The 18,701-nt window shown below is 41.8% G+C and overlaps 1 protein-coding gene across 1 annotated transcript; it reads right to left on the reverse strand.

Moving 5' to 3' along the window:
• Nucleotides 1-876: 876 nt before the first annotated feature.
• noc2l (NOC2-like nucleolar associated transcriptional repressor) lies at nucleotides 877-18,638 on the reverse strand. The gene is made up of 18 exons (XM_051424242.1): nucleotides 18,477-18,638; nucleotides 17,914-18,054; nucleotides 17,615-17,798; nucleotides 17,291-17,534; nucleotides 15,853-15,943; nucleotides 15,674-15,752; nucleotides 15,342-15,452; nucleotides 15,140-15,253; nucleotides 14,722-14,910; nucleotides 14,148-14,287; nucleotides 12,992-13,103; nucleotides 10,933-11,046; nucleotides 9,399-9,500; nucleotides 9,026-9,169; nucleotides 6,085-6,198; nucleotides 5,730-5,865; nucleotides 2,382-2,483; nucleotides 877-1,321 (listed from the first exon to the last, which is right to left on the reverse strand). Exons 1-18 carry the CDS (start codon nucleotides 18,494-18,496, stop codon nucleotides 1,191-1,193), a joined length of 2,268 nt encoding a protein of 755 aa, XP_051280202.1. The 5' UTR covers nucleotides 18,497-18,638; the 3' UTR covers nucleotides 877-1,190.
• Between the last annotated feature and the right edge of the window lie 63 nt (nucleotides 18,639-18,701).

Here is an 18,701-nt window from a genome sequence, read left to right on the forward strand (position 1 = left end):
TTCTTCTGTAAAAACATGCAGGAGGGAGTATGCGGTCTCCTGATGCGTGTGTGTGAGAAGGGGAGGTGACCCATGGGGGGCACAGTTCAGGTCAACACCAGCTGTCAGAGTGTGAGGTTCAGCCGCAGGCCAAGGCCTCCCTTGCCTGTGGGGATAAACCTGACCCTCCACATCCACCCCACACACACACACATACAGGACCAGAACCAGGAACAGCCCCCACTCACTCTTACCTTCCTCCTTCAAAGAGTTTACACTGAAGCACTGCACTCTACTGGGACTTACCCTCGCTTTAGGCTGGGCCTCTGCACCACAAGATTCTGTATTCACTGCAAACGACTACAGAGGAAATCTGACGACACAAAAGTGTTTCTCAAATCAAATCTCCATTGTGGCGTTTAAATCCATTTCAAACAACTCATCTGCCCGGCATTGTACACCAGTGAATGGATGCAATAATCGTTCGCCCAACAAAAAGGCCAGTATCACCTTTAGTTTAGTGGTGAAGTCGAGAAAGAAAAGGAGGATAAGTTTGAGGAGGAAAGCTGTGTCTGAGCATGTGAATACACAGACAGAAAAGACAGTGGTCTGGGCGGGGGGTGGGTGAGGAGTTGGCACAGAAACAGACCAGCCTGTGTTGCTGCTCTACCACCTGGGCAGAGAGTCTTGGCACAGCATCAGACGCCACCCTGCCAGCCTGGCACAGCACTGCTGCCTCAGGGCTAAACACCCGCCTCTCTGTACCCCTCCTCCTGGCCGGCCAAGCCTGGCTCGGCCCAGCTCAGCAAGGCTCGTAGCTCTCTCCAAATAGCCCGTCCTCACAAGGCCTGAGGGTGCCTACAGGTGTGCACACGTACAGAGGACACAAACGACTCATTTCAGGTGCACTTGTGCATCAACATGTACAAGCACGTACACGCTTCATTTAATTAGTATCTTTAAAAAAAAAAAAAAAAAAATCCAAAGGAAAACAATCTGGATTCTTGAACTCTGTCTTTTCTTTCTTTCTTTTTTTACAGTTTAGATGCTTAATAAAACAACATCAACATGTTTGCACTGTACAGGTCAAGTAATACAAAATTCAAAAGCAAAGAAAATAGCAAATAGTCCAATATGATTTGAATTATAGCTGGTCGGTGAAGTCGAGAACATAAAAGTCTCTCAGGTGAGCTTGAGTGTGCCTATGAACCTCAGTCGTCATCAGACAGCTCCAGGTCCTCCACCAGATCCTCGCCTCCTTCTGCCAGCTTTATCAGAGCAGAGGAGGACAGCGGTTGAGGAGCCTTCGAGGCCTTCCCTTCCTCCTCCTCATCTTCATCATCTAGAATGCAAACAGGAAGCACTTTAACTTGACATTCAGCCACATGAGGATACAAGAAGTGCAGCAGGTATGAAGAGGTTAGGTGTTTTGATAATGTGCTGTACTTTCACCAATTCTAACTGAAGGCATATTTGATATTATTACAACTGGGTTCAGTTTATACATCAGCCCACAGGAGGTGAGTGCGCTGTACTGCAGTAGTAGTACTGCGGCAGCCATCTTGGATCTAGATAGTTGTTGACAAATACACTAATAAACACTTATAACTACATTATATATAGTGTTATAAACTATTAAATGTGTATATGCTGCTTATAAATGGTAAAAAGGTTGGAGGTTAAAGTACAATTTTACCCAGTTACTGAATTTATTTCAAATAAATATTGTTGCTTTACAACATTTATTCTATTTTACTTTCCCCTCAACGATCTTCTCGTTCAGTTCTGAAGCTACACTGAATGCCGCTGCTTGGGTTTATTACACTATTATGTAGACTTTTGGACTGACTTATGTGGATACATTTCACATTTTGGCAGTTAAACATGCTGTTTTATTTGACATCCCTTAAATTCATTTTACAGGACAGAAGGTGGTTTCTGTTGTGTCAACATAAATTATTATTATTATTATTAATTATATAAAGTATTTCTGCGAAAAGGTTATTAATTTGAAGTCACGCTTTACTAATGATTTCATATGATTTTCACACCAAGATATTCAGTTTACAAATGATAAAACTACAAGCAGCAAATCCTCAGAATACAAATCAGATACGTCAGTTTTCGCTTTTAGTAATGACAAAAAAATTCTAAAATGATTCAATTATTAAAATAGATACCAATTCATTTTCTGTTGATCGACTAATCCATTAGTTTTTGCAGCTATACAAAAATGATCTAAAGTTTTACCCCTAACTGCCAACCCTGAGTAATGAGACAGTTAATACATGCACTGATATACATGGTTATAGTCTCTTCTATTAAATTAATGAACACAAAGCAAACAGAACGTATAAAATAACTCCAGTATGCTTCTTTCTGGACGTTAATATTGTACCAACCTGAGTCTCCGCCCTCCATCCCCTCTTCATCGCTCATGTCAGAAAGATCTTCAAGATCATCATCATCGTCATCATCATCTGACCCACGGCCACCCCTTTTACCTGAGAAGAGACAGTAAAAAAAAACATTACACTGCGTTCATTTATTTCTTTCCTTGTGACATTCCTAAGTTTGCGTTGGTGTATCGCTGACGTCTGTGGACTGTGGAGACACCTATATGTGGGCCAGGCATCAGAGGCAGTCTATTTCCTCCTGAGATGGAACTGAGAGTCGATTACAGACGCCGCTGCTGCTGCACAAACACCCATGACAGTTTACTACCGGCAATTTCAGACATCTTATGCTCACGGCCTAAATATAGCAAATGGAGATAGCAGGCAGGTTCTGCAGCTACGATGAGGATGGGAGTTTGTCTGAATTTTTTTTGTGTGTGTGTGTGTGTGTGTGTGTGTGTGTGTGTGTGTGTGTGTGTGTGTGTGTGTGTGCATTGTCTAGCCAAAGGGACAACTGGGGTCCACAGGCTTTGAAGTTGAGGTGTGATGAGAGGCTGGGGGCATGGAGGAGAGAGAGAAGCAAAACAGAGCTACTTCCTCTCTCTGCTACACCTCAAAACACACACTTATACAAGAAGAGCACACACTGATAAAGACCATCTATTAAAACATTAGGGACTTCCCTTCATATCTAAATTTCAGATGACAAACATACTCTCACTCTCTCCCACTCTTTGTTGCTCAGATGGCGCTAGAAGACTTCAGTAGTACCTTAGAGGTTGCCCCCAAATGACCTGGAAGACTTATTACCGCCACACACTGACACCACTACCACCACACACACACACACCCACACCCACACCCACACCCACACACACACACACACACACACACACACATCAATCTAAATCATCAGCCCCCTCCTCTCACACTCCCTCTCTTTCCGGGAGTGTGTGAGACCACAAAGAGCTTTGGTGAGCTGCCCAAAAGCTTTTGGCTCTTCAAGACTGGACGAGGAGGTGGTGGGTGTGCGCTTGTGTGCTATCATCAAGATGTGTGTGTGTGTGTGTGTGTGTGTGTGTGTGTGTGTGTGTGTGTGTGTGTGTGTGTGTGTGTGCGCGCACGTGTTGCGAGGACATGCGGGGGCAGCTGGTTGAAGCCCACAGAGCCAGAAAGAGAGAGCGAGAGAGCCAGAATAAAAGAGGAAAGAGGGAGAGAGGGAGTGGGAGCGGCCACCTCTGGCTGTTCCACTGGACTGGTTTGAATTAGGAACCCCCGCTGGGATCCAAGCCTGTACTTCCTGTCGGGGGGTTTCAGTTTTTGTGTGTGTGCGCAAGGGGTGGGAGGGGTGGAGGAGAGACGAACGAAATGGGAGGGAGGGTTGGACAGAGAGTGAGAGGCGGAGGCCTGCTGCTTGCCGGCAGCTGCCCATCCGTTTGTTGGGACTCTCCCTACAATGAAGTCCAGATGCATTCGCAAAAAAAAAAAAAGAAAAAAAAAAAAATCCCCCTGCCGCCTACTCCTTTCCTCTCTGACCTTGCGGAGGGCTTTTTTCTGCTTGGAGCGTGTCCGAGTGTAAAGCTGTAAAAGCGAGGTTGCAGCTGTCTGTGACCTGTGGACGACCCTGTGAGGACGAGACACTCTGGGGTTAAAGGAAGATCTGGACAAGGGTTCCTGCCTGCAAAGAGAGAGAGAACCCCACTATCTGACAGAGATTACCTCTTGATTTGGGATTTAATTTTCAGTTCCTCAGGAACGGCCTCTGTTTTAATAACTCCTTGTGGTAACTGCTTTAGTGGTGGAATGTAACTAAGTACATTTACTCAAGTAGTGTACAAGTACAAATCTGAGGTTCTTTTTATGCAACTTTAAACTTCTGGGCGATATACCAGATGAACCGGTTTTAATTTCCTGTATATGATTTTGTCATATTCCGCCATATCGTTAACACTGCTGTAACTCCTTTGTTTCTTGTGCAATAGAATATCTGAAAAATATCCCTCTGAATACTTAAATACTTTTATGTCAGTTTAGCATTTATTAAACTAAATCTAATTTTATTTTATTTTGAAAATGAAGCAGCGGTAAAGTTGTTGGCATTTCTTTTTTACTTTAAGTTCTGTTTTTACTACACTGCAGTTTGCACAAAGAATACTCTAGTAATCAAAGCCATCAGTACATGATGACATTACAATGTTTCTATATTCTATGTACAGTCCTCACAGTAGATTAAGCCCCTATAAATAAATCCAAAGGCCCAGTTTTTTTTTTTTTTGTTGTTTTTTTATAAATACTGTGTACAGCCCAGGTCCACTACATCTCAGAAAACAAATTTTATACTTTCTATTCCACTATATTCGCCAGCTTAGTTACTAGTTACTTCTTGTCCAGTGAAAACAATGTCCATGTCATCAAGATTGGTGTTTTAGATTTTCTTTCTGATAAGGATGAAGTGTTTGAAAGTGATTTTTTTGGGGCTTTTGCCTTTATGAATAGGACAGTTCAAGATAGACAGGAAAGGAAAAGAGGGGGGGGTGACATGCAGCAAAGGGCCACAGGTTGGACATGAACCTACGGTCGCTACACAAGGTCTCAGTCTTAGTACATGAGGCACCAGCTCTACCAGGTGAGCTACGAGGACGCCCGAAGTGTTCCTCTATGGGTTGAGAAAAGTCTCCTACTTCTTAAGCTAAAGAAATGATTTAAAAATCCTGTTGGATTAGCTGGAAAATGCATCGTCACGCAGCTGGGAAGCTTGTCTGAGCTTATTAAAAGTTGACTTTTTAGAGATACGTGGTTCTCACAGCACAGCAACACTACAAACACATGATGATCTTATAAAATATGATGCACTGCTGTAGATTAAACTACAACAGTACCTAAAGTAGTTAAAATTAGCTCCACCTAAAAACTACAGCAAACAAATACAACAAACATATTCATGCATCATATATGACACTGAGACCATTTACTGCACTTTTACCTTTCATTGCTTCTTTAAGTCAATTGTGCTGATAATAAGGTTTGGAAAGGAGGCCATACACTTGTAGTGGAGTATTTTCACATTGTGGTACTGCTACTTTTACTTTAGTTGAGGATCTGAGAACTTCTTGCACCACTGATCTGCTTCTTGTAGCCAAATCTTTAAGATAGTGTGTGTTGCAGAAACAGAGATAACAGCCTAGAAATAAGAGTTAACTGTCATCACCTCTGTAACTTTGCTTTCACACTGCAGAAGACCAGGCTGCAACAAAACACAGCCCCCTAGAGGCCAAGACATCATAGCCTACTGTTCCACAAGTAAAACTGTGATTTTAATGTGTGAGTGAAGGGAGCATGTGAGAGTCAGCTTGCCTTTGATTTTGAGTCCTTCATCATCTTCGTCTGAATCGCTGTCAGACTGAAACAGATCCTTGAACTCTTTCTTGTCCTCTGTCTTCTTCTCCTGAATCTTCCTGCGTTTGATTTCAGGGAGGTCCAGATCTTCCATCTTTTAGAGAAACAGCAGTGTGTTAATGACGATGATCATACGATAATTGTGCTGCCATAAAATGTTTTCCACTATATAGCATGACTGTTTCGTGATTTATGTAACAGAGCATTTCTTGTGGGTAACTCTGACATTAATAAAGAAAAAGCCAGAAGTGATTCATGATGACTGAGTGGGATGAGGCAAACGCTCGTGGGTTTTTTTTTTTTTGATAGTTACCCTTTCTTTGCCAGAGATCTCCAGTTGGATCTCCTTCTCCCTCAGCTTCTTCCACTGGCTGTAGTACCTGCTGAGGGGAGTTCCCTCCTCCTTGATCCGCTTCTCCCAAGCCGCCTAACAGATGACATGGAGATAGATTTTATATATGTGGGTATATAACATATTGTGTTAAATAAGAAGCAGATCTGTGCCTGAACTTCTCGAGAAACTTGATGAATATCCAGAGCAGTGGTTATTTTTTCAGAATCTGTTAAGAGAACCTTTTAGCAAATTCATTCGGGTTTTAAAATGATCCTACTACATGTGGCTTTCCACCACAACTTTATATCAATTGAGCAGGAGGAAGAGATGGATAGACGAGACAGTGACGAGAGTCAGAAGATTTGGAAAACAGACAGATTGAAGATGCCTGAAAGGGGAGACCAGCGGATCTTCTCCAGCCCCTAAAGGTCTTTGTGGATGATATTGATTAGGTCAAATCACATTATCTGACCAACAAATCCAATAGAGCGAACAGACCGTGGCCTCCTGCGCCCGTTAGCTTAACACATTTACCACAATTTGCTGTGTGGCTATTAAGATGGGTGACATGTACACACTCACAAAAAAAAGACAGAATAAGAGAATGAAACTTGAAAAGATACTTCAGCCTTGACTTAGATAAACAAAACTAAAAATTTTCACAAACAGGCAGCAGAGAAAGACAAGAGACATCAGAGTGCGACCTGGATGGAGGCAGGGCATCATTAATTAGGCTAGCTCTCAGTTTGGGTGACATGTCAGCGGGGGGCTGGTGGCCGGAGGGGGGCTGTGGCCTTTTCCACTGCAGCAGCAGCAGGGCTGTCCGCTCTCCTTCGCCTGCGGTGACACCTCTACCGCTGCCACGATGCCAGGGAGTGGATGCCATGACGACAGCCTCCGCTGAGCAGAGAGCTGTGGCGACAGGAGCTGGCGCTGCTGCGGTGCCGTGCTGTCTGTCGGTCTGTCTGTTGTACTTTAACGCACACACACTTCCATGTGTGTACACACACGTTTTCTCATCAGTTAATTTACACAAAGACCTCTTTAATTTCATCCTTAAACACTCTTAAATATTAATCAGCACTACATTTCAAGAGTCTCAGCAGCAGCAAAGCCACATAAAAGCATGAATGTACAGGTAGCACACAGAGAGCAAGTCAACATAGAAAAACACACTAATGGCTGCTCATTAAGGCAGAGGCGCCTCTGCTTCAAAAGCCCATAAGAGCCTCCAATAACCACAGGGTCATTCTTAACCAGGCTTAGAGTTTACACAGGGAAGTGTCCTGCATTATCGCTGACTGTGGGGTTCGATGGTCAGGACTGTCAGATTGCCTGCAGCCTCTGCTTCAACTGGACAAGAGCCCAAAAGAAAAGACTCGACTTTTTGTCATCCAATGACAAGTTATCTTTGCAGTCAAACTGGAACACAGTGCTCTCTTTTTGATGCTTCTTGAGAACATTCAGATGAGACACCACCTACAAGCTGAGTGAATCTAAATGACTAATCCAAGATCTAAAAATAAAAAGATTAACATCACATAGTATTGTTGTGACAACAACTGCTACAGTGGAGAACACTGAGTCAAACTTGTACTGATTATTAAAGAATTCCAAGTCAAGTGGATTGAGCTGGTTCACATTGTCGTCAATTATCATAAGCACCGATCACACCCACCACAGCAGCTGACACCATCTCACCAAAACCTGGCAATGTGACAACAGACAACTCCTCATTACATCTGATTTATGAACTACCAAGAGGGATTGATGGACAGACGTCCAAGCCTAATTAATTTCCAAACTGAGTTTTGTGGATCGTCGCATACTTCTGTTAGTGTGAATACATTTATGTTACATCAGTTCTGAGGTCTCACCAATGCATAAAATAACTGAATCAATACTTTTAGGAGGAGAATAAGGGACTGATTTACTCAAAGACTAAAAGTCCAAATTAAATGGTTCAAAGCTGAGTATCTAATTAGAAAGCAATAAAACGTTCAGTTTTTTTATGACCTCCTTAAACTGCAATAGGAAAAGAAAACAAAGTGATGTGAGCAAGTGTGTGATGCTCACCTGATAAACAGAATGCTGCAGCGATATTACAACATAGTCTGGGCTTTTGATGTGTGTAATTCTATCTGATCAATTTGAACGGAACTCAGCCTCTTCAGATAGTTCACTTTTAGGGTAACACGTGCTGAAACATATCAGGTAGTTTGAATCCCTTCAAATGCACAAAGTAGAGTACATGTGGTAAGATTGCTGATAAGGTGAAATAATACAACAGCTTGTAGCAAAAGATAATGAAATGATGGTAATAAAACTGTTGCTCTCAATGAGTAGAAAAAGCAATAAAACCGACTTAAATCATAAAACATATTGTTACATGACACAATAATGATTACTCATCAGGGCTGTAATTCATTTTATAAATTATGTTATAATTAGACTGCATTATGACCCACTGGATATTATTAAATCTTGAGCCAACAATACACAGTTGGCTTCCATGAACAGATGAATCCATACAGGTTTTTTGAGTCAGTTAAACAAGTTTGACTCTGCAACCTTTGATAATAATTCCAGATTTTTTGTCTTTGTCCACCTATAAATCGTCCTATTTACCTTTTGTTTCAATAACTTAACAAAAAGTAAATATTAAATAATATAAAATAAGAAGAAGAACACCTTCCTGCATTTAAAACTCATTTAAAAAAAATTCAAGAGCCGAACTTTAAAAGGGTCCAAAAAAACCATAATATTACGAAACCGAAGAGCCAAACTGACACAAGATACAAATGGATGGAAGAGGTAAAATGAGGACTCCAGAAAGGCGGCCTGCAAAATCAGGACAAGACAGTCTTCCCTAACCCTCCCTCCCTCCGGCTCTCTTTCACACACAAACACACACACTTACCACAGCGGTGGCATCGGCCACTCCGAAGGCGGCCTTCTGTCTCCGTCCTGTGATGTGGCTGCTGTTCTCCTGTACCTTCTCCAGCAGCTGGCGCACCGGCTTGCAGTAATTGGCCACTTTGCATTCCTTCAGGAACGCTTTCAGCTGCAGGGACATGGAGGGGGAGTATGAGAAAGAAGGAACTGGTGTAAAGGATCATCGAGTCCGCCCATACAGTGCATTCAGGCAGAGTAGAGGAGGGTTTGTGGTTGTTTCCCCAGAGGAAAGCAGATTCAGTCTGGCAGATTCTCAACCAGATCCTGAATCATGTTTTGAACTTTGGAAGTGACGATTTGTAGACTTTGGTCACTCTCAGTTTAAAAGGTTGTGTTACCTGAATGACGGTGGGCAGGGCGAGCTCTGGGAAGCCGACGGAGCCAGCCTGAGTGTGGAAGTATTCCAGTATCAGGTCATACAGCTGGTCAATCAACCCATCCTAAAACAGAAAGATTCACAAGCAATATTCACACAGATGTGTAAATCTTCAGTTTATCATTTGCTGTGCAACGAAATTCAGTGCAAAATAACAAAAACCAAAACACATCAAGACTGACATCTTAGTTATCATTTCACACATTTCAGTGTTGTGCCCACTGATGGTTATTTAAGAGAAGTAATCCTAGCTTAGTGGTTAGCAACGTAGTAACATTCATGAAAACAAGTCTCAGAAAAATAGTGATAAGCGTGGATGAGATTGACGCAGTTGTTTTAAGTCTCCATACAGAAATAAAATTACTGTAAAATTAATCAAATCTAGAACGGGCACCTTCTGGTTTGTTGGTCGATTGGTTTTCTTGGCAACGGTGTGTGCCTTTGAATAGCACCCAGCAGTGCTATATTTAGTTAACCTAGAATTAACATGATCATTCCCCCCCCCAACCAATCTCAAAATGATGTGGTTGACTACAGCCCTACACCTCAACATGTGTTTGATTAATAGGAAAAAATGTATGTGCTGAGATCCACGGCTACCAAAGCATCCATGTTAACTGTAAATGTCAGCAGAATGGATACGTCAAGTTAAATGAAATAGCAGTTCAAGTCATCGCCTGGATTTAGTCACCTCTGACTGATAAACAGAGGGGATTCACAGGTTACTCTGCAGATCATGCAATAGGAAATAAAATGCTTACTCAACATGAAAGACAAAGAAAAATCAACATTGTTAAAAATATTAAGAGTGTAGCATTAACAGATTACAGCCGGCCAATGTGTTGCTGAACAGTGGCCAGAAGTAGCACAAACACTACAGGTAGCCACAGCAGGAGGTCACCTTTTAAAGTGGCACCTGTCAACCATAGATGGACTAAATGTATATTATGGAGTCATAGCACATACTGTACAGATCTGAGTCACATGTAATTTAAATATCACACTAGTGTAAGAGTACAATTAGAAGAGACACTTTGCCTCTCACTGTGAACAGAAATGAAAACCTTTCTAGGCTATGTGGACTAATAAGTGTTCAGGTTTAGACAGATCAGTGCTTGTTAAGTCAGGTCTGTCTGTTGTGAGTCTACTAGGCAGGGGTTCGTGGCAGCTGCCCAGGTGACAGCGGTGAAAAGAGCCCTAGCGAGCGGAGTGCAGTGGATAATCCCAGAGGGCCGTGCTGCAATCCTCTTGGCTGCAGTGCTGAGCGTGCCGACTTAGGGCCAGTTTTAGAGCCATGACAAGGGGCCAGCGCTGCCCTCAATCCCCTTATGTACACACGCAGGCTAACACACAGAGTCAGGGAGCGACGTGAAAACAACATTAACTTAAACCACTCATCTGATCAGCTGCTGCTCCTTCTCAGCACAAGAAACATCAAAAGCACCGACAAAAACACGAGCATGTGTCCTACTATCTGGGCTCACTGCAGTACTTACCTTGTATGCTTTCTCCATTAGGTTGACCTTGCTAAGTTTCAGGATGACTGCAAAGTTGATGGGTTTCTTGCTCATTCGCCCTGGTTTCTTGTTGAAGTCCACCTGTTGGAAGATCTAGAAAAGGAAAGACATAAACCAATAGAGTCAGACCAAACTGCTTAAAAATACTCATATTGGTACAATAGTGCAAACTATCTTTAGAGAACAGAATAGTGGATGTATATATCAGTCTTTTGGTTTGTACTTTTATATTTTTTGGGGCTTTTATTGACTTTAATTCATTATGACAGCTGAACACTGACAGGAAGGGGGGAGAGAGGGAGGAGATGACACGCAGCAAAGGGTCACAGGTCGGAGTCGAACCCATGGCCGCTGCAGCAAGGACTCAGCATTGGTACATTGGGGCTTCAGCTCTACCAGATGAGCTACCAGGGTGCCCCGTGGTTTTTACTTAAAAAAAAAAAAAGGAAGTAGTTTTTGGTTCTCATCATAATCAATTATCCTAGCCTCCACACCGCATACTGAAGGAATCTCCTCAAACTGATGGTCTACAACAAGGTCAGAAGCCACCACTAACATTTTTCTGAAAACTTTATTTTCACTGACGTTTTCAAGTTCAACAGAAGGAAAGAAAACAAGCACAGGTACAGAATCAGCTATATGCTGGTAGTGTCCTTCAATTATGACAACTCATTCTACACAGAATGAGTTACACATACTGCAGTGTTACTGAGATGACACATTTAGTCTGTGAAAGTACATTCTAGCCAACGTGTGGGCTATTTGTCTACAAGCTTTAGCTTTCACATCTGCCCACGGTGCACAAGTGAATTTCTGCCTTGTATTTGTGTATCAAGCTATTTCTGACTCCCCGTATCTCTGTGTATTTCTGCGCGTTTGTGCGTGCGTGGTCGTTAATGTGCTCAGTGTGTGAGGCAGAGCAACGCTCCTGGCCGGTGCTGTCTGTACAAACATAGGATGTGGTGGCGGTCTGCGGGGGAGCCAGGGGGAAGTGGGAAGGCATGGGCCAACCCTGGTGCGCACACACACGCACACACACACACACACACACACACACACACACACACACACACACACACACACACACACACACACACACACACACACACACACACACACACACACACACACCTACTAAAGCAGGAAGCTCCAAATCATACACCCCCCTCGGAGATGCGAGAACACACACAGGCACAGACACACAGGAGGAAGGGGCTGCTTCTGCTGCTCTAATTAAAACAGTAGCAGCGTACCTCAGCCAGCCTTTAACAGTGCTTTAACAAGGGAACAGTAAAGGAGAAAAAACACAGGAAATATCGTGCGTCACAAATAAACACGGTTTGCTGTTGGGGGTTAGGGGAGGGGGCTCACAGTGTGTGTGCACGGGGAAAAAAGAGGTGGGGGAGTGGGCCATAGGCAGAGAGGATGTGGTCTGCACAGCGTGTTAGGACCAGAGTGTAAACCACAACTGTGCTTTTATCGCTTCGGTCAAACTGCTGCACACGCACACACACACGCACGCACACACACACAGACCGCTCCCAGCGGGCCGAGCTAGTCGCTGTCGCCAGCATACTATTCTCCTCCGGCACACCACAACACCGCCCCACGGCATGCATAAGACACACAGCACAATCACGTGCTTAACACCTGACCCACAGAAAATGTTGTCAGTTGGTGACCTGTGATTGGTCTGATAACAAAGGTGTCTCTCTGGCGCACACACGGTCCTACCCTTCTATGTGTTTCCTCCTGAGCTCCTTCAGTTGTGGCCGTTGAGACCAAAATGCATTTCATACGCCACTGATGTTTTTCCACAGCAAACCACCGATGGAACATTTCATCACATCTACCTTTTCATTGTTTCCATTTGTGACAAAGACAACCAACTGACTGTTGTTTATTCTGCATAATTTTTAAACTATTTAAGTGTACTTGTGAACTTGAAACACTTTTGACTGCTGGAAACTTGACACCTGCATTTATTCACTATGACTGGGGGTTACTGGGGGTTACTGGGGGTGACGTGAAGTCTTACCTCCAAGAGGAAAGGCAGAACAGGTACGAATGTGTTGGTGCTGCTAGATAGCAGGGTGAGAGCTCTGCAACAGTGCATCCTCAGAGGGTAATATCTTGATGTGGGCACCAGTCTGTTCAGAAAGATAAAACAGTGGTCAATGTCTCCACCTGCTGTTGGGAAAAATAAAACATGGTAGGTTCACATAAATACCTGGTATAATGTTATAGCGCATAGCCGTGACTCCACAAATTAAGGCAACTACATACAGTATTGTTCAGAGTTCATTTTTTAAATATACAGCATTCATTTTTTGTAAATATACTGTATGCATACAAACTCAAACGTTTATGTCTTTCTGCCTGCAGTTGTTTGTTACAGCAGGAGAACCTTTATTCTCAGTTCTGTTCTGTTCATTTACTGCAGTGAGTTTATGTTGATGTGTGAAGCTAGAGCTGATATTAAATAGTATAAAGTGTTGACGGTGACGTGTTACTTCAGGTGTGCCAATAAAATACAATCCACAGGTTTGAGGTTTATAATTTGTGGAAAAAATAACAAGGAAGAAGAAGAGTTTGTCTTCTTTCTGATTTGAGAAGTGATTTAGTGCTGAAAGAAATGGCTGATTAATTGATAAGATGATTGACAGCAAATTAATCAACACCTATTTTGATAATTAATTAATTGTTTAAGTCATTTTTCTGGCAAAAACATTTGATGGTTTCAGACTTGCTGCTTTACCTTGTCTTACATTATATTAAAACCAAATATTCTTGTGTATTGAACTTTTGGTTTAACAATACAAGCTATTTGAATACATCACTTTAGGATCATAGTTAATTTCTCACCAGTTTGACATTTCTTTCAGCAAACAATTATTTGATGATGCGTTAGTTGTAGCCCTGTTTCTGTTTTTTTTCCTTCTCAAACTCAACAGAAATTAAAAGCTCTGAATGTCATTGCAAACTGATTAACAGCTACATAAACTGCTCTAAAATGATTTACATTGATTACAATAAATACAGACTCAACAAATATCTGACCACCTATCACCTCACTCTATAATGGATAATTCATTTATTGGGATTACCTCGGAGAATGTCAACTTTTTGCACATTCTTATTACATATATGAACATGAGCTTTTAAAGGAACTTAATAAAATGACATATACTCACTTGATTGTGCCAATTATGACTTGGCAGAGGGGATAGATGAGAGGTTGGAGTACATCACTGGGGTGCAGGGTGCTGAGGACCCGACACCAGAGGTACAGACAGTGGACATACTGCCAGTTATACACCGACTGGTATGTCTCCTACAGAACACACACAAGCACAGTTGGTGTCTTATTGTAGGCGCTTAGAGAGGCTCCATAAGACCTGAACTCTGAGCTTCATTCTGTTATGTGCTTTTTTTGTTTTTTTGTTGCAATGTGCTGTGCTGAGAATAACAATCAGGCAAAAATGTCAACAACATCAGGCTATTGTGCTGAACATGAAGTTACCAGAAAGTAGCTTTGTGCTCTTTCTAACTGCAGTGGCCAAGTCAATACATGTTGAAGTTTTAAAGAATAAAAATAGACGAATAACCCTTAAATTACTCATCATAAAATAGTCTTCCATTGCCTGGTTCCCTCTAATGCAGGAGAGCATTTCAAATATGTCTTTGTATGCGTCTTCAAAGCTTTCGAAAGCACAAAAGCTGAGCATCTCCCTGAGCAACATCCTGTGCACACAGTCAGAAACCAACCTTTTTCTTCATGGTCATAGCGTTCCTGAGGTGGATGGCCAGCTGTCGGATGTAGATGAAGGCATGCTGGTAAGTGGCTTGTGTGTCCAGGGAGTACATCTCTGATAGAGTTCGCTGCATGAAGTTGATCATGGGCAGGACATTGGGAGATGTGAACTTACAGTTCTGTACGTAGGAAATGTACATTTGCTGCAAAAAAGAAAGAAAAACATGAGGACAGGACAGATGATAGAGGCTACTGGATGTGGTTTTAAGTATTTGGAATGAACATCAACTTAAAATGAATACTAAATATGACACTTTAACTCACTTTTTGACATAGTCTTTCAAGAAATTACTCTAAACAAATTCTAGTCCATTTTACATCTAGATTTACTGTGTACCTTTCTATTCCTGTATTGCTCTGCATTCAGCTCACCTTGAGGATAGGGTTAAGATATGTTTCCTGCTTGTGTCTGCAGATTTTGTTGAGGGCCAGGAAGGCGAGAACCCGACTTGTCTCCTCCCCTGTGCTCCACTGCTTCATGAGTTGCTAGAAACAATGACATAAGATCGCTTATAAATAAAAGAAAGAAATACATTAAAAACTATTTGACATACTACGGTAACTTGTATCTTACCTTAACCAGGTGACGACACTGTTTGGGTAGACAAAGGTAATAAGGTACGAGCTGGTTGGCGTGACGCAGGACGGCGCTGATGACTGTAGCCTCTGTTAGACAGGATAACAGCTACAGGTGGAGAACAAGACAAAAGAGAAGACGTTAATACCGGGATGCTCTCAGGATACAAAAGGAGAGGCGGAAGAAAATATCATGGCATGTACAGCTGTGTTATAAATGAACTGGTCTGGAAGAAGAATAAAAGACATTTCTCTACACTTTATCTACTGTGTCTCGTCCTGTCTACCTCACAAGAAGAGGCACAAAAAAGTGAGAGAACCTGAACAAACCTGAACTACTCCGCTGAGGTACATCTTGACGTCCATCTGATTCTTCTGCCACTTTGAACTAGACGACGGGAGCACTAACCTTAGAACAAAACACAGGGAACAGAGTGAGGAGTGACCCAGCTTTCCACAGCTACATTAAGGCTAGGTTAAGATCAGCAGATGTAACATTCACTTCATACTTTTTCTGGTCTTTATTTGGCTTCAGGTTGAGCATCCTCTGCAGGGCCACATAGATATCTCTGATACAGAACAGGACCAAGGCGTTGAACACTGCAGACAGAACAGGGAGAGTGATATTAATGTGTATTCATGGAGTATAAAATGTTCAATTGAATCATTCAGCACAAATCTCTCAATTCAGTACATTCGATTAATCAAAGAATTCACTGTGTTTTGTTCAGAATCTATGAAAATGTTCAGTATTAACGTACCTCCTGCCAGCATTTCAGGTCGTTTGTTATTACAGTAAACCGCTGCCGTTTTCTATTACATGCACTGGTAAGGTAACTTTCTATTATGCTGTTATAAAAGGTGAATATTACAGTAAACAAAAATGTAGGCACCTTTTTTTAAATTATTGAAATGTATGAAACTGACACCACCATCACAATGCCAATTTCAAACTGCATCACAAATATTTACAGCAAACATTTTAGAATTTCTACAGGGGTCACATTTAAAGATTTTTAAAGAATTACAGCTATGAACAACATTTTGACAGCTACCTAGACATCATTTCTGTTTACGCTTTATGTGAGACCAAAAATAGTAACTGAAACTAGGGATGGGTGTCAAACTTCAATACTTTTTTAGTAATGACCAAAATGTGTTGCATCATCTTTGATATCTTTCAAGTACTGAATGTGGGGATCCAATATCTGGTCAGATTTATTTATTTTTGAGAGTTCCTAAATTAAAGTCTTGACCGTATCTTATTTAATGCCGCTATAAGAGACATTTTAATAATATTAATATATCATCGTAGTGATCAGCTGAATCTGCAGCGCTCTTCAGCTTTACAAAACTTTATAGTGAGTTTTAACTCATTGTTAACTGTCTGATCCACAACTTTACTGTTTTAGTTCACTCTCGCTGCTTTCATAAAATCATTTTTGGCCACAGTTTAGCTAATAGCTGGTGAACATAATGGAGCATTTAGCAGCTAAAGAGCCGGGCATTTCCCTCAGGAGTTGTTAGAGACCAAAAACAAAACTAAAACAGAGAGTGAATATTGGATTTAAATTCAACAGCTGGGCAGAGACACGACTCCCAATGAATGATATTGGTCTAAAACTGCAATGTAAATGTAAAATGTTTAAAGGTGATGATATGTAAACGTGTTAACTTGTTTCTACACCCGCTCCCAAAAAAAAAAAAAAACAGTTACTGCAGGTTTAAGAGTTCTTGAACACCTGCTCGTATTTACACATTTATTTAAAAAGTTTGAAGTTTAACGTCTTTTGATAAATTAAAAAAGTTTTTTTAATTATCGAAACATTTTGAACAATTCCAATTTAGATGTGAGATTCGCAAAAATAATGACAATGTAATTTTTCCATCCAAATGCAGCAGCTTGAAAACACACATCAGCACCTCAAATCAAACATGGTACCCTACCTGAACTGTCAGCCACTTTGTATCGACATTGACTGCCTCCTTCACCCTTCGTTGTAGCCACGGCGGCCTTAAAGGCCTGGGTGACTTCTCTGAAGAGACGAGGTGTGGGTTCCTTCTTCATGGCTGCTTTCCATTCTTCAATCATCTTGTCTGTGACTTTGATTGACTCCACTGCCTTTTTGGATTTCTTCGAAGCTTTCTGCCCCTCATCGTCGTCCTCGTCGTCGTCACCAGAGCTGGCCTCCTACATGCAAAACACACGAGTATGAAGATCTTTTTCACAAGAGAACTCATCATCAACTCACACAGCAGCAGCCGGCCTACCTCCAGTGCAGATGGCAATTTGTGGTACTTAGTCTCATCCTCATCCTCAGAGCTGTCTGTGTCGTCGAAGTTTAGGAGCGTTTGGTCGTTCTGTTGCAGAAATTTGAAGAACTCCGGATCTTTGTTTTGTAACCTGGACAGCTGCTCCTTGTGCTCAGAGGCCTTACCTTTCTTCTTATCATCACTACAAAGGAAAAAAAAACACAAAAAAGTTGCTTTTCTGTCCTTGAGAGGTTTTGATACCATCACAACAACGTCACAGAATGAATATGGAAATGATCCCATTGTAAATGACTCACATCTTGGAGGCTGCAGATTTCAGATTTTTCTTTTTATTAAGTCCATGATGTTTGGGAGACTCGTCTTCAGATTCACCTTCACCTGCAGAATCAAAACCACCTGACAGCAGGAACTCATCCACACTGAGGTCTTCTAGTTTCCTACGAGAAAGACAACGGAGGAAATAAGTTTGGCCAACATGTGTGAGGAAACTTTGTGATGCATGGTCTATTGCTTCCAGAGTCCATTTAAACGTTATGTTGTTCAGCTGTCAGCTAGGTAGTCGGCTAGTCGGCTGTAAAGGACTTCGTTAACATTCATAAACAGTCAGTTTTAAGGAAAATAACACTAAACACGTAGCTGGTGTTTGATTTAAGCTAGCTGCTTCCAGGAGCCCCAACACTAAGCTAGCACTAATAGCATGAATGGCTAAGACTAAAACACACTATGTTAGCTAAAACGAGTCTCTCAACCCCCACAATGTCACCGACCCAACTGACAACACTTAAACTTATAGAAACAACAAGAAAGTGCCGTTAAAACTCTTAATATTCAGCATATAATAAGGAAAGTATCCTCCAACCTCTTCTGTTTCTCTGCCATGCTGGATCCAAAACGTGATTCTATACAACCCCAATACCCACAATCCCTCTGTGCAACACCAAGCCGTTGGTTTTATGTTTCATGGGCACTAATCTGTAAGCTAACGGCGTTTAAACACGTAATAAATGACTCATAATTGTTTTGATTGGGCACTACGGGCATCTTTTGGTTTACTTTTTTGATAACAATTGTTACCATCAACATG

Source organism: Dicentrarchus labrax, unplaced genomic scaffold (genome assembly GCF_905237075.1).
Source record: "Dicentrarchus labrax unplaced genomic scaffold, dlabrax2021, whole genome shotgun sequence".
Classification (NCBI taxonomy): domain Eukaryota; kingdom Metazoa; phylum Chordata; class Actinopteri; family Moronidae; genus Dicentrarchus; species Dicentrarchus labrax.